General features: G+C 38.4%; 2 protein-coding genes across 9 annotated transcripts in view; one reads left to right on the top strand and one right to left on the bottom strand.

The window, feature by feature from the left end:
- The window catches only part of ATXN7 (ataxin 7), a 150,108-nt gene extending 130,332 nt beyond the window's left edge, over nt 1–19,776 (top strand). For 6 of the 7 annotated variants that reach the window (XM_077128786.1, XM_077128788.1, XM_077128787.1 and 3 more), the window contains 2 exons: nt 1,435–2,416; nt 4,101–19,776. In XM_077128786.1, the coding sequence (XP_076984901.1) occupies nt 1,435–2,416; nt 4,101–4,118 (1,000 nt within the window). In that variant the 3' untranslated portion in view covers nt 4,119–19,776. The remainder of the gene's footprint in view (nt 1–1,434; nt 2,417–4,100) is intronic. The other variant, XM_077128785.1, reaches the window with a different exon arrangement.
- The window catches only part of PSMD6 (proteasome 26S subunit, non-ATPase 6), a 22,598-nt gene continuing 16,203 nt past the window's right edge, over nt 15,983–22,377 (bottom strand). For both annotated transcript variants that reach the window (XM_077128792.1, XM_077128793.1), the window contains exons 7-8: nt 16,348–16,425; nt 15,983–16,205 (exon numbers count right to left, since the gene is read on the bottom strand). In XM_077128792.1, the coding sequence (XP_076984907.1) occupies nt 16,109–16,205; nt 16,348–16,425 (175 nt within the window). In that variant the 3' untranslated portion in view covers nt 15,983–16,108. The remainder of the gene's footprint in view (nt 16,206–16,347; nt 16,426–22,377) is intronic.

Here is a 22,377-nt window from a genome sequence, read left to right as displayed (position 1 = left end):
AGAAGTCACTGCATCCAGAAAGCAGTAGCACCTGCGCTTCATTTTCATTTAGAGCAGTGCACCTGACCCATGCCAGTGACCACAAATCACCTGGGGACCTTGTTAGAGTACAGATTCTGATGAAGTGGGTCCGAGCTGGGGCCCAAGAAATCAGCATTTCTCGCAGACCTCTCAGATAATGTCCATATTTGTTGTCCATGAGTAGTATGAGAAGCCCAAGTTTTCAATCTTGACTACACATTAGATAGTCTCGAGTTTTGGAATTACTATTGTCTGGGGTGCAGCTTGGACTCTACAGGTGATTGTAGCATGTAGCCAAATTTGAGAAGCACCAACTTATTGCCAGAGCTACAATCTTGAATATGTATTGTATGTGTATGTATGTGTGTTTCAAACTTTACTACTCATGGTGTGGCAGGCAGCATAAGCTTCAGGTTAGAATCAGTTCCGTGTCCCTCACATCCTATGGGGAGGTTCTTAGGTGGATGTTATGCCTTTTGTGTTCTAGGTACTGGGGATGCAGTGGTAAATAAGCTATAGTCAGACAATATCAGCAGTCACATATTATAACCAACCTGAGTTCTACAAAGTCTAGGGACAATGAGAGTCTGTGGAATGGTCATGAAAGATTGCCTAAGAAAACAGTGATGAGCTGAAATTTAAAGGATGTGCAGAAGTTGGGGGTAAGAGTGTTCCAAGCATCTCCCAAGCTCTTTTGACCTGGGAACCTTTTTTAGGGGAGCATTTTGAGGAACTAGTGTTGGTGGAACCTACTATAGGAAACATTAAGCTTTGCTAGAGGGAGCTTTTCAGTAATCCACAGGTCACATCAAATCCTTTGTTGGGCAGTATTTCCTCTAGTGCCTCCTTGAATGGACTCTGCCAGTACATCCATTTGTCTCCCTGCCTTGGTTTCCTAAAAAAGGCAGAGGAGGTTGGTCAGAGTGGTTGAATAGTCCACAAACTATAAAGAACTATCTCCATGATCATTAATAGGACTTAATATCTGTTCAGTTAGAAATTCAAATCCAGAATAGTATACCTCTGCTTTTTGTATTGCACATTTCTTCCTGGTTTTATTGGAAAGAAACTAATACAAGGGGTCTTATGTCATGCCATATTCCCAGAACTTAAGGAATTCTGTGATCAGAGTCAGAGACTTGGGAAATGGAAGATGGAGATATGAAGCTTGGGCAGTTGGGGGAGTCACACCAGGCTTAATAGACCAAGATAATGGGTTTATTTTTATTCTTAGAGCCCCAGAAGGCACTTACAATTTTGAAGCAGAGAAGTGACACAATTGGATTGTTGTTTTAGAATGATCATTCTTATTGGAGTGAGGTTCTCAGTGTCAGAGGCAAAAGGGATGTCCATCTGAAGGTCTCCCTGAATGGTTACGGCAGGATATCACCCACAGTTTTCCCTTTTTTCCAGGAAAATTCCACCAGTGCCCAGTACCACATTGCCCATATCCACACGTGTTCCTCATCGAACAAACTCCTTGCCGTCATCCCAGTGCGGGTTCAGCTATCTTGCAGCAGCCACCATCTCTACGTCCCCAATCCTGCTCTCGTCCACCTGCATCTCTCCAAATAGCAAATCAGTACCAGCTCATGGAACCACACTAAATGCACAGCCTGCCACTTCTGGGGCGATGGATCCCGTGTGCAGTATGCAATCCAGACAAGTGTCGTCTTCATCCTCATCCCCTTCCACGCCTTCTGGCCTTTCCTCAGTCCCCACCTCGCCTATGTCCAGGAAACCTCAGAAGTTGAAATCCAGCAAATCTTTAAGGCCCAAGGAGTCTTCTGGTAACAGCACTAACTGTCAAAACACCAGTAGCAGTAACAGTGGTGGCTCAGGAAAAAAACGCAAAATTAGTTCCCCATTGTTAGTTCACTCTTCCTCCTCCTCCTCCTCTTCGTCTCATTCCATGGAGTCTTTTAGGAAAAACTGTATTGCTCACTCTGGGCCACCCTATCCCTCAATGGTAACATCTTCCCATAGCATTGGCCTCAACTGTGTGACTAACAAAGCAAACTCGGTGAGCGTCCGGCATGACCAGTCAGGGAGGGGCCCCCCTGGTGGGAGCCCTGCTGAATCCATCAAGAGGATGAGTGTGATGGTGAACAGCAGTGATTCCACTCTTTCTCTTGGCCCGTTCGTTCACCAGTCCAGCGAACTGACTGTCAACTCCCACAGCGGTTTTTCACACTCACACACTCCTCTAGACAGACTCATAGGAAAGAAAAGAAAGTGCTCGCCTGGCTCGAGCAGTGTCAGCAGCAGCATCAACAGCAACAGTAGCAAACCCACAAAGGTTGCCAAATTGCCAGCCATGAACAACGTCCACATGAAACACACAAGCACCATCCCAGGGACGCAAGGACTGATGAACAATTCCCTCCTTCATCAGGTAGGAAGTAGACCTGACGCTATGGGAATGCCTGTTTCTGCTCCCTTGGTCTTTTGCTAGCTTGGGAATCTGTGTGGTTGGGTTGGTTGGTTTGCCTAAAGCAGACATCCAGCCTCACGGTGTCTTAAAAAAAAATTTATGGTCATTTGAAGGTAAACAGGCTCTTCTCTGCCAGGATGTCTCTTCTCTGCCAGGATGTCTGAGCATTTTTGAAAGATGCTCCTAGATAAGGAAATCCCAGTAATGTATTTAGCTGATAGGACTGCAGAAACCAACGTGTGACAACGAGATCGGAATTGGAAGGGAGTGCTTCACCATAGCCAATGAGGTGGTATACTGGGTGACTGGTGTGCTTGGGTGAATAGTAGTCCAATAGTATGTTCCTCTGGAGAAAGCTGTGCTAAAATTAAACTAATCTAGAAAGGGATGGTATAAATTTTTTAAAGTAATATTTTTCGACTCAAAGAATATCAGGTGTTCTGGTTAAATCCCACCTCATATTTTCTCCTCCTTGTTTTCCACGGAGTCAGGAAAACAGGATTAATCATGGGCATAGCAGGAGAGTAAAATCTTATTTAATAGATTAAAAAGAAATCTGAATGTGGGCCCATCAGTAAGTAGAGAAGTAGATGAACTGAATTCTGGTGCGCTCTCTTCCCCCTTCCCCCCCAGCTCCCTTCCCCCCCCCACCACCACCCCTTTCTCCCCTCTCTCATTTAGCTCAAACACACATCTGTTGGCTCGGTTTGGCTCATGAGCTGTCATTTTGCCACCTCTGATTTACACCTTTGGTGGGGGTGAGGGGAAGATCCAAACAACCTGAACTTGAGGGGTTTTTTTCCTTAAGATCTGTTTCAGCTTGAGTTTGTGTTTGAGAAAGATTTATTTTGTTCAGTAGAATACTTTCTAAATACTGCACAAATCCTAGAAACATCATGGATAGCAATCAGAAGATCAGTGTGCCCTCAGAAAAGTTTAGCACATCTGTAGGGGAGGGATCCTGTAACTTTCGTCAGAATTTCAAAGGGGTCCATGGCCCCAAAATGCTTTAAAGAATGCTGCTTATAGAAAAGTAGGGACCTTGACTTGGTTTTCCCCTGTGGAACAGGGACTTCAAAACAGAGAGAACTTAACTGGGTGAAGCCGTTCAAACTAGGGAATGAAGCAGGACATGCTGGGAAGCCCAGGAGATGGGGCTGAGCAGGCACCCACAAAAAGCTCTTTCCATGGCCTCAGCCACCAAGGACCTCAGTAGTCCACAGTGGAGCTGTGAAGGCAGATTTCTCTCTCCCTTCATGAGCAGTCTCTCAGGTGGGAACTTCCACACCTGTGTGTGATAGCCCATGTGACCTTGTTCACTTCTCATTTGACAACCTGGAATACCTTCAGGGACACAAATCAGTAAATACAACCAGAAGGCAAACACATGAGCCTATATTCCCTAAGCTAGAAACTCGGGCTGCATCTTTTCCTGCCAGTTTTCTAAAAGTAAACCTTTTAGAATGGTGGTGCCCAAAGGCAGTGGAGTTTACAAAAGCTAAGACCAAATTCTGTAGCTGACTGCACCTGGCATCACCCACTCTATGATGACTTTAGTGGCGCATGGCTCTTAAAATCAAGGCAGCACAGTGTACATCCGCCTACTTACCTTTTCTATTGTTCCCCCCTCCCTCTCTTTTGAAAGCCAAAGGCACGTCCCTAACAGCTGAAAATAGCACGGGGAGGAATAATCTGGACACTTTTGACGTCAAGTTACACCTCCACTCAGCACTCTGGACTCCACGATGCCTTTGAGTCTGTTTTCCCAACCTCCTGTGGGCCTCAAGAATAAAAATCTGCCGGGCTGTTGTTTTAGGAGGATTTCCCTGAAGCTATGTCTGTAGCAGTAAGTACTGGTAAAGGACACTGGATCAAGTTCAGCCACCGAATTGCTTTTATCAGTGTTAAAGTGGTCTGGACTGCTTGCTACCAATCTGTGAGAAGTTTTTGTTTTAACTTACAGTATATCATGGAGCCACTCTGTGTGAACTGGCTGGGCAAAAGAATGTTTTGGCAAGAGCATTACTGTAGACTTGTCTCCCCCTCCCCCCCCCCCCCCTTTTTTCACACTGTCTTCTCTAGGTCACTCTCCAGCAGTTAAGGCCCCTAAATGGAGACCCTTCCAGGGGCAAGACAAAGAGCTGCACCCTGAGCAGCACTTTTGGAGGAGGGAATTTGGCTTTAGACATTTACAGTTGGGACAGTAGCACAAGCTACTAAGACAAATAGTCTGCTTTTTTGCCCAGCTTTTTGTAAGTAATTTGGTATAAAATGCTGTCCGAAGTTTCTAACTTACAAACTGGTTAAGTCACCGATGCCCAGAGAACAAGTATAATCCATTCAGAGGCTTTCTTTTTATGTTACAAAAGCAATTCCTTTTTAATGTAATTTTTAAAAATATGATGCAAATGCAAACTAGTTTTGCTAAAAAGGAAAGCCAAATGGGGGGGGGGGGGGGTGTTTGTGAAATCACTATAAAGGAAAACGTCTTTTTCCAGGATTTCCAAAGAGATTGAATTTTCTTATCCTTTAAGTCTTTCATGTGAAACTGTATGTCAGATTGGGTTGGTTGTCCTACCCAGTCTTCTATTATCAAAATAATTGCCTTCTTAAAGTGAAATTAAGATGCAGCAGAAACTGTCATTCACAGTGTCATTAATATTCTTAGATGTTTCCAAGGCACCCTGTGCATCACCCTCAGTCTTCTTTTCGGATGCTGCCCTGGGGATTAAGTGTAACTTCTGCTTTCAGTACTTCCCCTCTTGTGCATGTCTGTCTGCACTCCCTTTCAGGCCATTACAGATGTTTATGTGGACATGACTGGGATCGGGAGCAGGGACCGAGGGAGGGGAGTTAAAGAATGTGTACATGTAACCATGCAGAGATCTTGTGTGATGCATATGTAGTATTTCCCTGACATGCCCTCCTTTCTGAGGATTAACTCTAGCCATCTTCTTGAGAGAGTTTTGGAGCCCTGCAGAATATTTTTTCTATACCTCACTCCAAAAGTAAGAGCTTAATATGTTAAAACATTATTGCATGAGAAGGTGACATTGAACTTGGGGAATGATCTGAGTTTTTTTAACTGGTGATTCCACCACCACTCCCCCTGAACCAAAAACCAGGCATTGTTGCTTAGAAGAACATAGAGTAGCTGAACACAGGGTGAAGTTTGCAAAGCTCTGATCATTGCCCAAGCCAGGGCCCAGACAGAGTCAGTCAGTGCATCCTTTTCTCTCTACAGTTCTGGGAATTTCAAGTCAATAGCAGATAGAATGAGTACTTAGTTACAGCCTAATAATGTGAATTGCTACAGAGTTATTATGTAAGAAAATACACAAAAACTTTATGCAGATAATTATACTTTAGCTATAAATTGATGTAAAATACTGATTTTATTAAAAAAGAAGGGGGAACAGTTTCTTATTCACTTATTATGCAATCAATCAATAAGTGTTTTAAAAATGATACTATAGGAGAGATTAGGAAGGAGAAAGCATGGATGGGCCAGTTGGGTGTAGTTAGGAGAAATCAGTCTGGTTGTTCCATCCCAGTGAAAGAGAGGAGTTAAGGAGGAATCAGTACGTACCTAGGTGATTCCTTAGTGACAAGTGCAATGAGGTATGGGTAGAATTTATTTCCCAAGCCACGGAGACTTAATGGTTATAAATGAAGTTCTTTTAGCAATAGAATTCATAGACTGATCATGTTGTTCTGAAAGATGTGAATAGGATCTACAATAGCAAGTTGATTCAGAATAATGTAGATACTTAGAGATCAGTGAGTGTTGATCATTTGATTTCTTAGACTGAGCTTTTAATGGAATTTCATTATGTCTCCCAGTAGTACACAGAGCATTGGGATTAGGAAATTAGCCATTTTGGATTCCACCTGCCACAAACAGACCTATTCTAAACAGTGCTATTAAATTTTCGACTGTTGTTAAAATATTTTATTTTCTCCTACAACTTTTTATTACGATGAATAATTAAGACCATTTAAAACACAGGAGTACAAGTATTTTTTTGAATTAAATTAACTTGCAAAAACCAAATTTGCAGTGGTTGGGTTGTTTCTAAGACAGACTTTGGTATCAATTTAAAATCAAGATAATTTTTATATTGTTTCCAATAGAATTTCATGACAACCCCTGCAGTTTTCTTAACCTAAAAATAAAAAAATTAAAAAAAAAGTGCTGCAATGATGAACAAAGAATTATACAAAACCTACTTTTGTATCTTTATTTTGGAATTTCTTGTTCTATTATAAATATGGAAGTAACCCTATTTCAGAAGACATATTTTGTTAAAAACGAATTGTACATATTTAAATATGTATTTTTGCACAGGTGTTTTTTTCTGATATCCTGTTTTGGTACAATTGAGATCATCTAGTATTTATTTATTAATTAATAAAAGTAAATACCTTTTTATAATTTGAAGTGGTTCACTGCCAAGCCAATAGTTCTAGAACCTGCCTCCTTTACAATTTAAGGGATGCCTCTGTTCTGTGAAAGTCTCTTTGTCCCTTTTAATGTCTCGGGAGCGGATTCATCCAGATGAAGTGGGCATTGCTTCTCCCTAGTTGCCTGATCTCCCGATAGACTACATGTAACTAAGTGACACACTGCTTTTCTTTTGTTCGTATTTTATGTGTGAGAGCGTGTGCACCTGTGTTTGTGTTGGTGCGTGTATACCCTTGAGTGCATGTGTGTTAGTATGTATTGTGGTTTAAAACTAGTGGAAAAAACTGAAAGTGCCTGATACCTAGTTTTAAGCTTAGACAGATTCTCTTTAAAAAGACTTGAATGTTCAGTTAACTTTTGGAGTTTGCGTTTTCCACCTAAATATTGTTTCTAAAATTTTAGAAGAGGAGTTGAAAACCACCAGTGCTGGTGATTTTATATGGTATTTTAAAATTAGGACCTTTTGGTTCACAGTAATTCTGTGGTGATGGGTTGCCCCATGACACCAAGGGTTATGAATCTTTTTGTCAGCCAGCAACTTACACAATGGGTCTGTTTTGTTATTCACTCATGAAATAGAGTTTAAAATAGTATATTTAAATATTTTGTATTCCAAAAATATAATACAAAGAAGTACCTCTGAGAACACTGAAATAAAATGTATAATTTGAAAGATGTAATAGGCAGCTGTCTTCCTGCAAGAGTTCTGTTGCCAAGGAATTTCTTAATATCTCTCATTCTGTCCTGGGGGGGGGGGGTAAAGGTCGGGCTTTGAAAAAGATTGTTAAAAGTTTCATTGTTTGGTTTCAATAATCATTTTTACATTTTGTGCAAAACATTTTACATTTTCAGATCATTTAATTGAGCACTACATACTGTCAGTGTGAATGTAGGGCCTTGAAAGCATCTTGCTATGTTTTTTGAGCTTGATTATAAAAGCAATCTCCTGTGTTAAAATGTGTGAATAGTTTGATAATTTGTATATGTAATCAAGAGCATCTCAGCTGAACTCTGTGTTGGCTGCTGTGTAGAACATGAACAAATGTCAAGGGATAGAAAATTACTTTGGATATTTAAAAGAGAAGAAATATATAGTCTATTTGTTTTGTAACAAGTTTCTGTAAATAAAATAATTTATACTATTTATAAGAAAAGGTTGTGCTTTGCTTTATGAAAAATTAGTTTGTAGAACAAAAGTGTTACTAAACAGGCAATAAAATTAGGACTTCTCAATAAATAAGGTTGGCTGCATGAAATGTTTTACATGTTTCTGCCTCGTTGTGATACTAAACCCCTTTCAAACTAGTCTCAACTTTCTTCATTTTGGCATCAGACATCTTTGTGAAGCACCTTCACTATAGTTTCCCTCCTATGAAGGCTAAATACTTCTAAGGGCTTAGGATGGTGCCAATCTTGGGCACAGAGTTTTGCCTTGGGTTAATTAGTAACTGTGTAAACAGTGAATACCACTGCATTTTTGTTTGTGAAGGAAACAACGTGGTGCTGCTGGATTGAGAAACATCTTCTATTTGTACTTGCTTATATGTAAAGTTGATGACACGTAGTTAGTTTTGGTTAAAGATAAATGTTTTTACCCAGAGCTGGTCTATCATCTCTTCCTTGCTTTTCTCTCTCTTTACTAGTAAATACAAGTGCATTTTAATAATATTTGAGACACAGCATAATCTTTTCTCTCCAGAAATCTGGCCGCTTTTATCATTTGCAAATAAATCATTCTGGTAAATTACAAACTATGTTCACTGCTTAAAGTAATAAGGCGATCAATTACTTTGTGTTTTGGAGGACAGGCCCATCATACCTTACATGAAGGTTTGGGTGTCCTCCTCAAGCCTCCCGGGTAAAGGTTCTACCACTCAATTTCTTAGTTATTTCCATTCCCTTGTATGTAACCTGGCCCTAGATAGAAAAGAGGAACCCGGTTGAAGGAGTGGGGCTTAGCAGTTTTGAATCTTGGTCTATAAGAATTGACCAGGCAGAAAGGCATTAAAGGTCATTTCAGGCAGAGGGAATAAACAGAGAACTCAGGTATGAAAGAATGAGGAAGAGAATTGTCCTGCATGAAACTTGGTGGAATGGAGATGTTGAAAGAGCTGGAGCCTGATTATTAAGGACTTTAAATGTCATGGGGCCTTATGGGAAATATGGGATCAGGCTCATTTTAACCCAAATACAACTATCGGAGCCCAGAGATAGTTCATGGTGTGTTCCCAGCATAGTACAGCTGTCAGAACATATTAAAATCTGTATTGGAGTCTGGGAAAAACATCAGAGAAGCACTGGAGTCTCGTTTCCCGTTTCTTGCATCTACACTCTTTTGCCTCAGACATCTGCATTTACTCCTTTCAAGTCCTAATCAAAAAGTTCTCCCCTAAATCAAGCCTAAGTTCATCCCTGTTTTCATGTCTTTCTCACTCTTCAGTCTCCTCAAAACTAGAACTCGTGCTCCTGTTGCTAATGGAAGTTAATTAATTCATCTTTTACCTTATAAGGCTATAATTCTTTGCACCTGTTATCCTTATTGTCCATGGTCCAAAGGTGGCAATATCAGAATATCAGCCAAAGAAAACAAGTTCAGTGGGAAGAGGAGGATCAAATACTTATCTAATACTTATCTTTAAATCCCCGTGACCTAGGCACCTCCAATAAGTATGGAGGACAGAATGAACAGGGGAGAACCTTGGGACACAAATAAATTGCCCAGCTTTTGTAATAATCCAGGTAAGAGCTATTAAGTTTCCAAACTAAAGCAGTGACCATGGAGATAAAGATGGGACTGATGGCAGAGGTTACTAAAGGTACAACCAACAGACTTTCAGGTCTAATTATGTGGAATATTAAGAGGAGGAATGAGACTGAGAGATTACTCACTTGGCCAACTGACTGATGGACTTTAAGTGAAGTATGAGATATGGTGACAGAATGACTAGACACGAGTTGGTTATGAGGTGCTTGTGAGAAATTCAAGTTTAGTACCCACTTGGCTGTACTGTCTTGACTGAACCTAGGAGGGAGGTTTGAACTGTAAATGAGAAAGGACTGTCTTTTCACTTTTACGATAGTAAATGAGACAATGAAAGTGCTTGATGAGTTCACCTGAGAAAAAGAGGTAGCTGGTAGGTTTTGATTATGTCTAATAGTAAGAAAGAATACCTGGTGTAGTGTCTATATGTCAGATCATGTGCTAAGCCTTTTTACATACATTCTCAAAGCCCCTGAAGTGTAGGTATTTGGATCCCTGTTTTACTGATGAGGAACTTCTAAGGTAAGTTTCTTGCCTGAGGAGCCACAACTAGTATGTTGCAGAGCCAGGCTATGAATTCAGGTCTCTCAGGTCTATCATATCAGTGGTTTTAACCTTTTTTTCTGTCACAGATGTCTTCAAGAATCACATGAAGGAAGTTATTGATCCTCTCTCAAACAGAGGCACAGGCACACCACATTTTATGTTCCAGTTACAGGATTTCACAAACTTGAAGCCTGTCCTCCATGGCCCAGAGAGAGAAGAAAGACAAAGACAAAATCCTGCAGAAGAGTATTTTGGTGGACCCAAACAGAGAACTACCACTAAAGAGTACAATATCCAAGAGGTAAGGGATGCAGGCAAGTATATCGAGATAGTGACATTTATAGAGTCGACTACACTGCAACTATTCCCATTAACTGACTTAGGTAATTTTTTTTTTCTTAATTCTTTGTTCAGGATAATTGGGGTATCGGGCATTGGTTGGGGGAAAGAGAACAACTTGGGTAGGGAGGTTGTCAAAGAATTAAGAGTGGGGATGTAGTTAAGTGATTGATGTGATTCTACACTGAGTAGTCAAGGAAGAGAACTGGAAGATACCATATAGAATCTATGTAGGCACTCTCAAGACATTGTTTTGTATGGGTGGAACCACCCAGTGGCTAAGTCATATGTTCCTTCCACAGAACTTATCTATGATTAAACAAGTAATCTTTTTTTTTTTCCCAAGGTCACAGAGCAAAATCTACGTTCAATTTAGCATGGCCAGTAATGAAGAAGGACTAATATACAAGGCAGGATCCAGGGACCCAGAGTTATCAAAGTGGCACATCACCTTTAAGGAATAGGTCAGGAAATGGAGGAGGAAAAGGATAAGAGTAGAATTCTGGCTTCATTTTCAAAAGTAGAACAGCTGTTCAGGGATGCTTGCCATTCCTGGGTCCAGGTGAGACCACTGGAGTGGGTGGAAGTAGAGTGGAGATAAAGAGCATTGCAGTTAAGACTGAGGAACTGTGAAGCTAGGTTATCACCATATAGGTTGTCCATTCGAAAGCAGTTAGGTTGAAAGGATGAATGAGCCAGCTACTGAGGTCCTGAAGGAACTGGATGAAGTAGTAGAAAGTAACCTAAAGGTCCATGTTAGGAAAATGAGTGGGTGGCACTGCTGGGTGATGATCAGCTTCAAAGTGAAGGTGTTTTAAATGAAGAAGGAAATGGGATGGCTGGGAAAAAGCAAGGGACTAGGAAAATATGGACTTCATCTTGACCCCAAGTTCCTGAAGTTTATATCAATGAGCAGCCTCTAATCAAAAGAGTTTCAAGAAAAGCAGAGTCCTCAGAAACTTAAGTGTAAAGTTATCAGCGTTGATATTTCACTAATTGAGAAATACTTTGGAAAATCTGGTCTCTGCTTTAGTCATTTTTGAAAGGGAAGATTGATAAAAGTTGTCAGGACACACACACACACCAACCCCTGTACTGGCAGTCCTCACACACACACACACACAAACACACCCCTGTACTGGCAGTCCTCACACACACACACACACACACACACACACACACCCCTGTACTGGCAGTCCTCACACACACACACACACACACACACACACCAACCCCTGTACTGGCAGTCCTCACACACACACACACACCCCTGTACTGGCAGTCCTAAGTGGACGTTTCCCCAAGGGAATTTCAGGATGGAAAGGTGATATATATTGCATATAGGCTGGACTGAGAAGTCATCATTCATTGGCAGATTGTCCTTTGTGTTTTTAAACCAGTCTGTAAAGGGAAAATGATATCATTACAACAGATTTCTATATAACAAGGGGTAAAAAAAAAAAAGTTTAGACCTCCTCACTGACCCTGTACTTAAAGATTACAATGGGCTGGACCCTACTGCTACAAACGTGATACCCTTTATAGGTCTTCAGGAATACAAGACTGATGCAAATCTGTGGCTTTGAGATCAAAATTAGTGATTGTTAGAACTTTTCATGTTTTCCAGATAGGAATTTAAGCTTACTGCTCCATTGCCATTGTGGAGCTAAGTTAAAAACAGCACCAGGAAATAATTGAGAACATAAAGCTATACAACTGGTTTTGCTAATCATCGATAACCTTCTACTGATCAATTAATGCTTGGTTAGGTTACTAAGGACTAAATGTGTCGTTATGAAATCCTAAGTGTACTGCAGTGCATGTTTTCAGTGACCAAATGAGGTTAGCATCCTTTTAGCTGTTTGGGTAATGTAAAAATTGAGTGCTTGATAACAAAATGGTGTTTAGATTGTATTTCTATGTATAATAGCCAAGGTAAGTGAGCTAAAAATTGATCTTAAGCGATTATTTCTAGTATAGTCAACTGACTGCTTACCATAACTTAATTGTCAAATATTTAGTTATTTTACTGGATAAAATTTACATATATAATCAAATTTTGAGATAAAAAACTGGCATTATTGCTTTAAAAAAGCCACAAAAAGTAGTTCATCCTGGTGATACCATTTTATCCTCGGATAGTATATTATGCCTGAGAGAGAACAGGATTGACAAAAGTTACAATATTAAGTTTCCAACTTTGAAAGAAAACGGTCACCGAAATTAAAAAGGAACTATTGAAGTGTTTTAGTTCTATGTCATTCATCAAATAAAACTACTCATTTGATGATAATTTTTATTTTCAAACTATGAAGTACCCTTAATGATTAAAACCAGAAACTCACTTTTGGAAAACAGGCTACATAAATGGGAGCAATCAGAGGTAAGATGAAAGTTAACAGTTCTCTTTGGATAGATGCTCCAAGCTGATTAATGCAGGTGTTGACCATCAACCCCACAGGTACAAAACTCAAATGCCAGCAGGAACCAGTCAGGTAGTGTAAATTAATGAGGCAGGCTGGGGGGACCCAGCGCAAATACATGATTGCCACTCAGCTTGGTGGGAATGACCCCGGGAAGACACCTGTCAGTTATGCCAGTAAAGCTAGATATGTGATTTTTAATGGTGACCATAAGTTTTGTTTCCTGAAAACCTATCTGGAGGGCCAGTTTGCAACTTTGCTCCCTCAGGAATCCCCCCTTGTCCTCCTAACTTGCTTTGATTTTCTGAGCCTTCTGTATTCCTAACTGGAAAGTAAGGTAATGGAGCTAAAATTTCCTAGAGGGACCTTTTAAAACACTCTAAATTAACTGGCCCCCAAGCAGAAAACCCAAGTGTGAAATCAGTGTTCTATACAGTCATACCTTCATAACAAACATGACTTTGTTAAAATCATCAATTTTTAACGAGATCAAAAAGCAAAAAAGGCTAAACAATTTTCAGACTACCCTATAAAACTTGACATGCATGATCCAATTCAGTTGTCTTATTAATGTAAAACAGCTTTCTACCAATACTCTTATTAATGTAGTTAGAAATGCAGGCTTTAGTACACTGCTTTACATTCTGTAGTGTTTTCAAAACATAACTGAACCTGATAATAAGCCTGATCACCCAGTTTTCCAGATGAGGAAATAGGTACAGAGAGATGAGGTAATTCTTCCACAGAAAGATCACTGGTGTAAGGAAGAGCTAGGACCAGAATTCAGCTTTTCTAGCTCCAATGTCCAATGCTGTTTCTTCCATACAGTAACCTCATTTAGGACAAAATCTGTTGGATTCCAATCTAATTTTCACCTCCAAACTGATACTCTGGGGCTTAACAGTATACCACCGAGATTTGTAATTACATAGAATTAACTCTTGAACAGTATGTAACAAAGACAGCTCTGATTTGTATTAAAAATGATCTATGTATAGAACTAAATATGGAAGAATATTCATCAACATGTTATCAGTAGTTATCTATGCTGGCTAGAACTTCAAAACAATTCCACTTCTAGCTGCTTAAATTACTTTTGCAATGAGCATATTGTTCAGAAAAAGAAAAAGAAAAACTGACCCCACCACTTCAAAGTTGTGTTGTTGGTTACCTCATCACAGGCTAAAAGTTACTCCACCAGAACTTGACCACTAGCCTTTCACTGTCAGTTTCCCCACCATGCTCTGGGAATTCTTCATGGTTTCTTTTAGCATCTCTGATTTTCATCTATTAATTTTACAGGCGGTTGGGCTAAAATGGTAAAAGAGAAGTAAAACCAAGGAAATGTTAAGTAAGGAAGGGGCAAGGAGGAAATAATTGATACTTCCCCTTCTCTAGGCCAGCAGTAAGTCTAAACCTTGATTGAAAAGCCATAGTTCCCTGTGATCACATCAGTCCAAGTGGTTTCATAGGTGGAAACTGAGAGAAGAGGTTCTTTCAAGAAACCGACATTTTAATCCTACATTTTAACCCTTAACATGAACTATTTGCTAAAAATATTATTCTGCCAATTTTTAAATGGATACAATCCAGTAAATTCTTAATGATTACCTGTTAGATTTAACAAGAGACTACACAAACTGATTTTCAGGTCTTAGTTGTACTTATACAGTGTCTTCAAGAAATTAATGTGACCAGTATGTAATAAAATTCTAAGGTAAGCATTTTTAGAAATCCATAGCTGGGTATTCTCAAATACTTTAGGCATAGCCAACATTTTAATAGTCTCCAATCCATATACAGTACTTACAGGAAACTCCATCCAGCACCTGGTGGTTCTAGTCACTTTGTATTTCTTGTCAAATAATCAACAGCCCACTCTTCGAGAACAACCCTGATGATAGCCACTGTCTTAACTTTAAAGGTAAGGCTTCTAATATTATGCCATCAAGTAGCTCATTTACTATAAAGCTTTGATTTCCCAAACTATTATTATTCCTAGTTTACTCAAAAGTTTTAAGTTATTCTATCATTAGTGTTGCTTTCAATGGCTTGAAATCATGTGTTTTCTTCCGTTAAGTGGATCATTCTCACAGCATATAAACATGCTCTGAAAAAAAATAAAACAGAAAAAATCAAACTGTTCATATTTCCCTACCCCTTTCTCTTATGCTAAAATTCCATTTCTCAACCTCTTTTTAACTCACCTCCACCAAATCTCTTCATGTTAATTTAATGCCAAAAAGTTTGGGATCATCTTTGACTCTGTATTTAACACCTGCCTCTACATCCATTCTATCATCTGGTGTCCCCTTCTGCCGAGAGCAGATAGTGATGCTTTTACAATCTTCCCTAGATATTTGCATAGGATCCCCCCCCTTTTTATTTAAATGTCACCTTATCAAAAAGGTCTTTCATGATATCTAGCTTCAGAACCACCTCTAGAGTAACTTTCACACCCTGTTGCACTTTATCCCCCTTATCTGATTCACTAAGTTTATATTATAGTTGGAAGATAAGGAAGAGCAACAACTTTGATTCTCTTATTTCTATTACTATGGTTCCTTTTGTTAGGGGAAAAAGATTCAGTCTTCTAATATTAAAATAAATAGATTTTTATTTATGTTTATTATATTTATACATGTTCTAGAATCTGTGAATCCAAGTGACTGATACCAGCCTTCTAAAAAGGTTAACTTCCTCTCATTTATTTTCTTTTGTGTACTAATAGGAGAGACCATGTTTAATATGGGCTACTAAGTATAGGTACTCTGTTAAAGGTAAGACACTGGGCTTGAATCATCATCCCTATTTTACAAATGTAGCACATTCAGAATTTGAACCCAGGTACTAAAGCCTTTGATTTTAACCATTATACTATAAACCAGAGTTTGAAATGACAGGAAACATTTTTCATTAATGAATAATTCAAGTGACATAATTTTAGCATTACAGGACCCAACTTAAAGGTATTAAAGGTTTTAAGAAAGGAGTAAAGTGAAAGAAACCACAAATGTAGAATTTATTTTATATTAAACAGCTGAACTGGGCACAGAGTGAAATAAACTATAAAAATTCCAAGTAATTAGCATTAAAGGAAATCCTTTGTTTACATGGCTTTACATATTAATTACTCTGGAAAGTTTTTGGACTCTGTTTAGTAGCAGATCGCCTTTCTTGATAGTTTCTTGGTACTGCCAGTTCTTGCTATCAGGTCTATAAATAAATTCAAGAAAAAAGTGAATTATTTACCAGTCATACTACTACATGATAAAAGCTGCCCTACTTTTAAAAGAAGGCACTTAGGGATGCTCCCTATTTTGAGCAGTATAACAAATGATACACAAGATTAGAATACCTGTTGGTTTCTACTATTTCATTCACTTTATCTATTTTGCAGTGTAGCCTCCCAGCAGCAATAAATCTGGAAAGTTCCCTGATTGAGGGAGGAAAAAAAGAAAAGCATTAGCCCTACAGAGAATTCTTAAAAAAAAATTCTTAGAAAAACGCAAACTACACTAAATACATTATTCAGTTGTCTTTCGTGGTAATATTCCAGATCCCTTCAAGCCCCAGCTGTTGACTATGTAGTAATTAAGATCATCCCTGGTGTACTGCAGGATTATCTCCAAAGAGTAAGTCATCTAGCAGAATAAATATAACCCTAGAAGTTTATAATCGGAGAGAAGATAGGTATCAAATAATGAAATCATATCAAGTCTTCAGAGGTCAAAGAAATACTTATAGGGCTTAAGGAAGGAAAACAGCAAGGCACTGAAACAAAATAAAACTAATCGTCCAGACGGTTTCCTTCAACTTAACCTTTAAGGAACAGGTTAACTCTCAGATCTTCAAAATGCTTCCAAGCATGGAGGAAAAAAAGAGCTTTCAAGTAATTTTTAAGAAGCCACAATAATATCCCACAACAAATGAGAATCAGGAATGCAAAGATCATGTGTTAACCTTTTGGCCTTATTAATACAGAACAAATAAGAAAAACTTCAATGTGAAAAAGGTAGTTCTGAATATCAGATCATGACCCAAAACTCCTAATTAAGATAGCTACTCAAACAATACAATTACACATACATCTTATTAGAAATTATCCATCAAAGGCAGTCTACCATCATCTGACATGGGAAAAGCAAAGATAAAATACCTTAAGTATATGAGAGCTATATGAAAACAATTTTAAAATGCTACCAAAAAGAATAAATGGATGTATTTGATTTATGTTAAATTTAGAGAGTAATACAGGGAGTCCTCCTGATTAAAAAAAAAAAAAAAATCAGATTCTAAATTAAAACTTAAAACTATATGCAGCTTACTCTCCCAAATACTAAAACATACCCTGATCCTAGCACATATGCATCACCAGAAAGGTACTCTAAATCTTGAATCTAAATTTCTACCAAAAGTAACATTTCAAATCCAGGGGAAAAGATTTGCTTATTTAGTAAATGGTGTTGAGTCATCCTTTCTAAGTATGTCACAAAATCACATAAGAAAAAAATGATAAATGTGATTATGTAAAGAGAATTTTTTTATTAATTAAAAAAATTAACATTTAGAAATCATTGTAAAGAGAATTTTTATATATAAAAATATGAAAACCAAAAACTAAAAGATGCTGGGTAAAGATTTACAATATAAATTAGAACTCTACAAATCAGACACATGGCTCACTAAAAGATGGGCAAAAGATATTGAGAAAAAAAACATGGAAAAAAAAAGACCAATGTAACCATTAAAATGCAAATTGAAAGTACAATGAAATGTAACCATACTGGGAAGAACAAAGTCTAATGAGCACTGTTGAGGGGGCAGAGGTAAACTCCATGTCTCATACTTACTTACAAACATGCAAGTTTTATATATACTGATATTGATATACCATTAGAAGATAAAGCATATACAGTGCATCTTTAATTGTGCTTTAAACGTAACACTCATCATAAGGACTTAACACTGGCAGTCAATGGTGGAAAATGTACTATGCCTTTTGTAGTAGTTGTATCAAAAAAATTATGAAAAGAAACCAGTAATTTTTCCTCTTAAAAAGCCTTGGTATTAAAAAGGAGGGCACAGGTTACAATAGGGCCAGGATGGAGTTTCTTCACCCTTGGGTTTGAGAGCAAAGAATGTCTCTGAGGAGGAAGTAGATGAGGAACATGTGATAATCACTTTAGTTCCAATAAAAGAGGAACTTCAAGAAGACCATCAAATGGAACCAAGTACTTCTACTGCAGAAGTTAAACCAAAGAAGTCTAGGAAAAGGGATAAAGTTCCTCTTCCTCAATCCAAAGCTTGCTCAAAACCTAAAGTACCGGCGCTTCCCTTGCCAACCATTTTGCCTCCAATTAATAAGGTACACTGGGACACTTTGCGGAAGTGGTGCCAGCATTTTAATTTGAGTACCGATGGCCCGAAAATAGAGGTTTATCTGAGACTCCAGCAACATGCTTACCCTGAGCAAAAACAGGATATTCCTGACACACCGCGGAAGGCCAAGTTGGAGTCACGTTCGAAGAATTGCAAGACAATGACCAAGACAGGAAAGGGTCAGAAAAAGGAGAAAGAAGAAATGACTTAAAAAATTGAAGTGGGCGGGCCGCGGTGGCTCAGCGGGCAAAGTGCTTGCCTGCTATGCCGGAGGACCTCGGTTCGATTCCCGGCCCCAGCCCATGTAACGAAAACGGAGAAACAAAATACAATAAAACAAGAAAATGTTTAAAAAAGATGTTTCCCTTTCTTCCTCTCTTCCTTCCTTCTATCCTTCCTTCCTTCTCTCTGTCTTTCCTTTAAAAAAAAAAAAAAAAAAAAAATTGAAGTAATAACTTCTGCTCAGGAGGCAATGTTAGCATCATGGACAAGAATTGCTGCAAGAGCAGTTCAGCCTAAGACTGTGAATTCATGTCCCATACCTACTTCTGTTGAGACCTTTTTGCTGCAAGCCTCAGGTGTCAGATGGTGTGTGGTCCATGGCAGAGTTCTCCCTGCAGACACAAAGGGTTGGGTTCGCCTACAGTTCCATGCAGGTCAGGCCTGGGTACCTGACACTCCCAAGAGGATGATCTCTCTCTTTCTGTTACCAGCCTGCACTTTTGCATCAGCGGATGTAGAAGACAATATGTTGTGCCCAGAATGTGTGAAGAGGAACAAGAAGTTAATGAAAAGATTGATTTTAATTGGGAAGGAGAAGCGATCTGCTATGAACACACCACCATCTCTATTTTTGGGAGGGCAATGTTTTAGTAAACAACAAATGACTTGAGAGCCTGTAGCTAAATTGGCTTGCATCCAGATGATTAATGTGCTGTGTCCTAAACATCCTCAATGCTGCTTGCTTTTTTGAGTAAAAATGTGAATGAACATTTTTGGGTTTATCAAAAAGTGACTGCTACTGCTACTTTTTATGAACTGGGTTTAGTAAAAGGTAATCCTGTCCATGTCAATTAAAATTTTCTCCATGTGTTGGTTCCATAGAAATTACTGTTAGAGGAGAGCTCAAGTACAGGAAATGTATCCATAAATAATTAGACATTCTGTGTATAGCTATATAGAATATGTTTTTGCTATCTTAAAAATCTTTGTGGGTATATCCACAATATTTAAAAACTACTTGGATATATTATGAACTATTTCTCATTGTAATATTCACACAGTTAGCCTTGTTCAATCATATTGTGTGTGTGCATTTGTACAATGAAATTTCTACACGTGGATTTGTTAAATAAAATTTGTGCAAGTGGAATTGCTGAGTAAAAAAAAAAAGGGCACAAGCAATGACAGAAAAAGAAAGATAAAATAGGACATCCTAAAAACAGAATATTTTTGTGCTTCAAAGAACTTTATCAAGAGGATAAAAAAAAGCAGCCTACTCAATTAGAGAAAATATTTGGAAACCACTTATCTAATAAGGGTTTACTATCTAGGATATATAAAGAGTTCCTACAACGCAATGATAAAAAGACAAACAACCCAATTTAAAAATGGGCAAAAGACATGAACAGACATTTTTCCATAGAGGATATACATATGGCCAGAAGGCACATGAAAAGGTGGTCACTAGCTATTAGGGAAATGCACATCAAAACTACAATGAGGTATCATTTCACATGTACTAGAATGGTCACTATGAAAAACAAAGAGAAAACTCCAAATGCTGGAGAGGATGTGGAGAAATAGGAACCCTTATTCAATGCTGGTGGGAATGCAGAATGGTATAGCTACTATGGAAGAGTTCGGGGATTCCTTAGAAGTGAAGTATAGAACCATCATATGATCTAGCAATCCCACAATTATGTATATACCCAGAAGAACTCAAAAGAAGGGATGCCAACAGACATTTGCACCATGATGTTCACAGTGGCATTATTCACAGTTACCAAAAGATGAAAGCAACCCAGATGTCTATCAACTGATGAACAAAATATAATACATACATACGATGGAATATTATGCAGCTATAAGAAGAAATGAAGCCATCAATCATGTGACTACATGGATGAACCTTGAGGACATTACGTTGAGTGAAATAAGTCAGACACAAAAGGATAAATATTGTAAACCTTACTAATATAACTAGCAAACTCATGGTGTTAATACCTAGAACACAGGCCACCAGAGGACAGAATGAGGGAGCTAATACTTAAATTATGCAGAAGATGTAGTAAAATGGATAGAGGTGATGGTAACACATTATAGTGATATGTGGGTGCATTTGTGGTTGAAAGGGAAATTTTACACTTGTATATGTATGTCAAGTGAAGGAAAGCCAGAAGATAAAGCATGGGACTATATTAACAGTGAACCCTTCTGAGGGTGAAAATGTTCTGGAATTGATTGTGGTGATGAATGCACAACTCAGTGAATTTATAGGAAGACACTGAACACTTCAGATAACACTTTAAATGCCAGACCAAGGAGATGGAAATTTGTTTGGAGTTTATTTGAATTTGAATTTATATCAATAAAATGGCTTTTAAAAAAATAAAAGCAAGCATTGAGTGTTAATAAGGAACTTTATAATAATGAAAAATCCTAAGCATGATTAATCATGAAAATATAAGCATGAAAGAAAATGTTACACTATTGAATATTGAAGGTTATAAGCCTAAACTAGCAAGAACTTTTAACATGTTTATATGCTATGCTTTATTTGTATGTTCTCAATCAAAATAGTTATTTAATCCAGTTGCTACAATGTCCTTTCTTTCAACTAACACTGAGCAGCTTCTAGATAATCTAGAATCTAAAAATTAAAGTGTCAGCACTGTTTCTAAACTCCCTTATGTTCTTTTTCCAGGTACTTAAAAATAGTACCTCCAGACCTCCCTTGCTAAACCCATTTACAAGTATTATTCTGGAACTAGAGCATACAGAGAAATAATACATCATCACCAGCCTTATCCATCCCACCCAAGTCTATAGGGGCAGGACCTCTAAATAATAATCTTGACACTATGATCTAGGAATAAGATGACAGACAACAAGAGAGGCATCAGATTTGACTTATAAGCAGTCTCTGGCTCAAGAATGCCCCCCCCCACCCCGACCCTAGGACCTAGTGTTCAACTTTAGAGCTTGGCTGTTGACATCCAAGATGACAATTAACTGCTCCTTTCCATTTCCACTAGCACCAGACTGGCTCAGGTCTTTATTTACCCTTGTCTATACTATTAGAAGAGACTCCAAACAAATTTCCATCTCCTTGGTCTGGTATTTAAAACATTCTGCTTTATTTTCTTTCCAGGCTTACCTCAGTGGACTTCCTGCACATCACCACCACATAGTCCATCATCCAGTTCATCTAGACTACTGGTTTCTCAAACATATTTCTAAATTTAATTGTGCTGTTTCTTCCACCTGAAAAGCCCTTTTCCATCACTTTCTAGAAAAATCCTAAATACACAATAATACCCAGTTTCAATGCTCACAAGAAGCCATTTTGTGTCCATGTCAACTTCAAGGGCACTGCAAATACTCTAGCTTGTAATTATGCTCATTCTGTACTATGTATGCCAAGCATAATCCGAGCACAGCTTCTTTTACTGGCTAAAACAACAAAGTTCTAAGTCCTTACTTCCTAAGGAGTAAGTCTATTCCCTGCTTTGGCTTCAAAGTACTTTTCTGTCATTTCATTATATGCCAATCAAACCAGACAAATCAAACATATCCCAAGAGTACTCAGCTCCACCAACCCCTGGTACTTCCACAAGACTTCACCATTGCATCTCATACACAGTTGATATGCAGTAATAATGAACTGAGTATTTACTGACTTTACAGAACCTAAGAATTAGATTTGGTGCTTACAAGGAAAATGCTTCCCAAGTTTTAAAACTGCAGAACACAGCCCAAGGGTATAGTGAACAGCAGTAGTGTT

Source organism: Tamandua tetradactyla, chromosome 15, assembly GCF_023851605.1.
Source record: "Tamandua tetradactyla isolate mTamTet1 chromosome 15, mTamTet1.pri, whole genome shotgun sequence".
Taxonomy (NCBI): domain Eukaryota; kingdom Metazoa; phylum Chordata; class Mammalia; order Pilosa; family Myrmecophagidae; genus Tamandua; species Tamandua tetradactyla.
The sequence above is the reverse complement of the archived record's forward strand: the minus strand, read 5'-3'. Positions and strand labels throughout refer to the sequence as shown.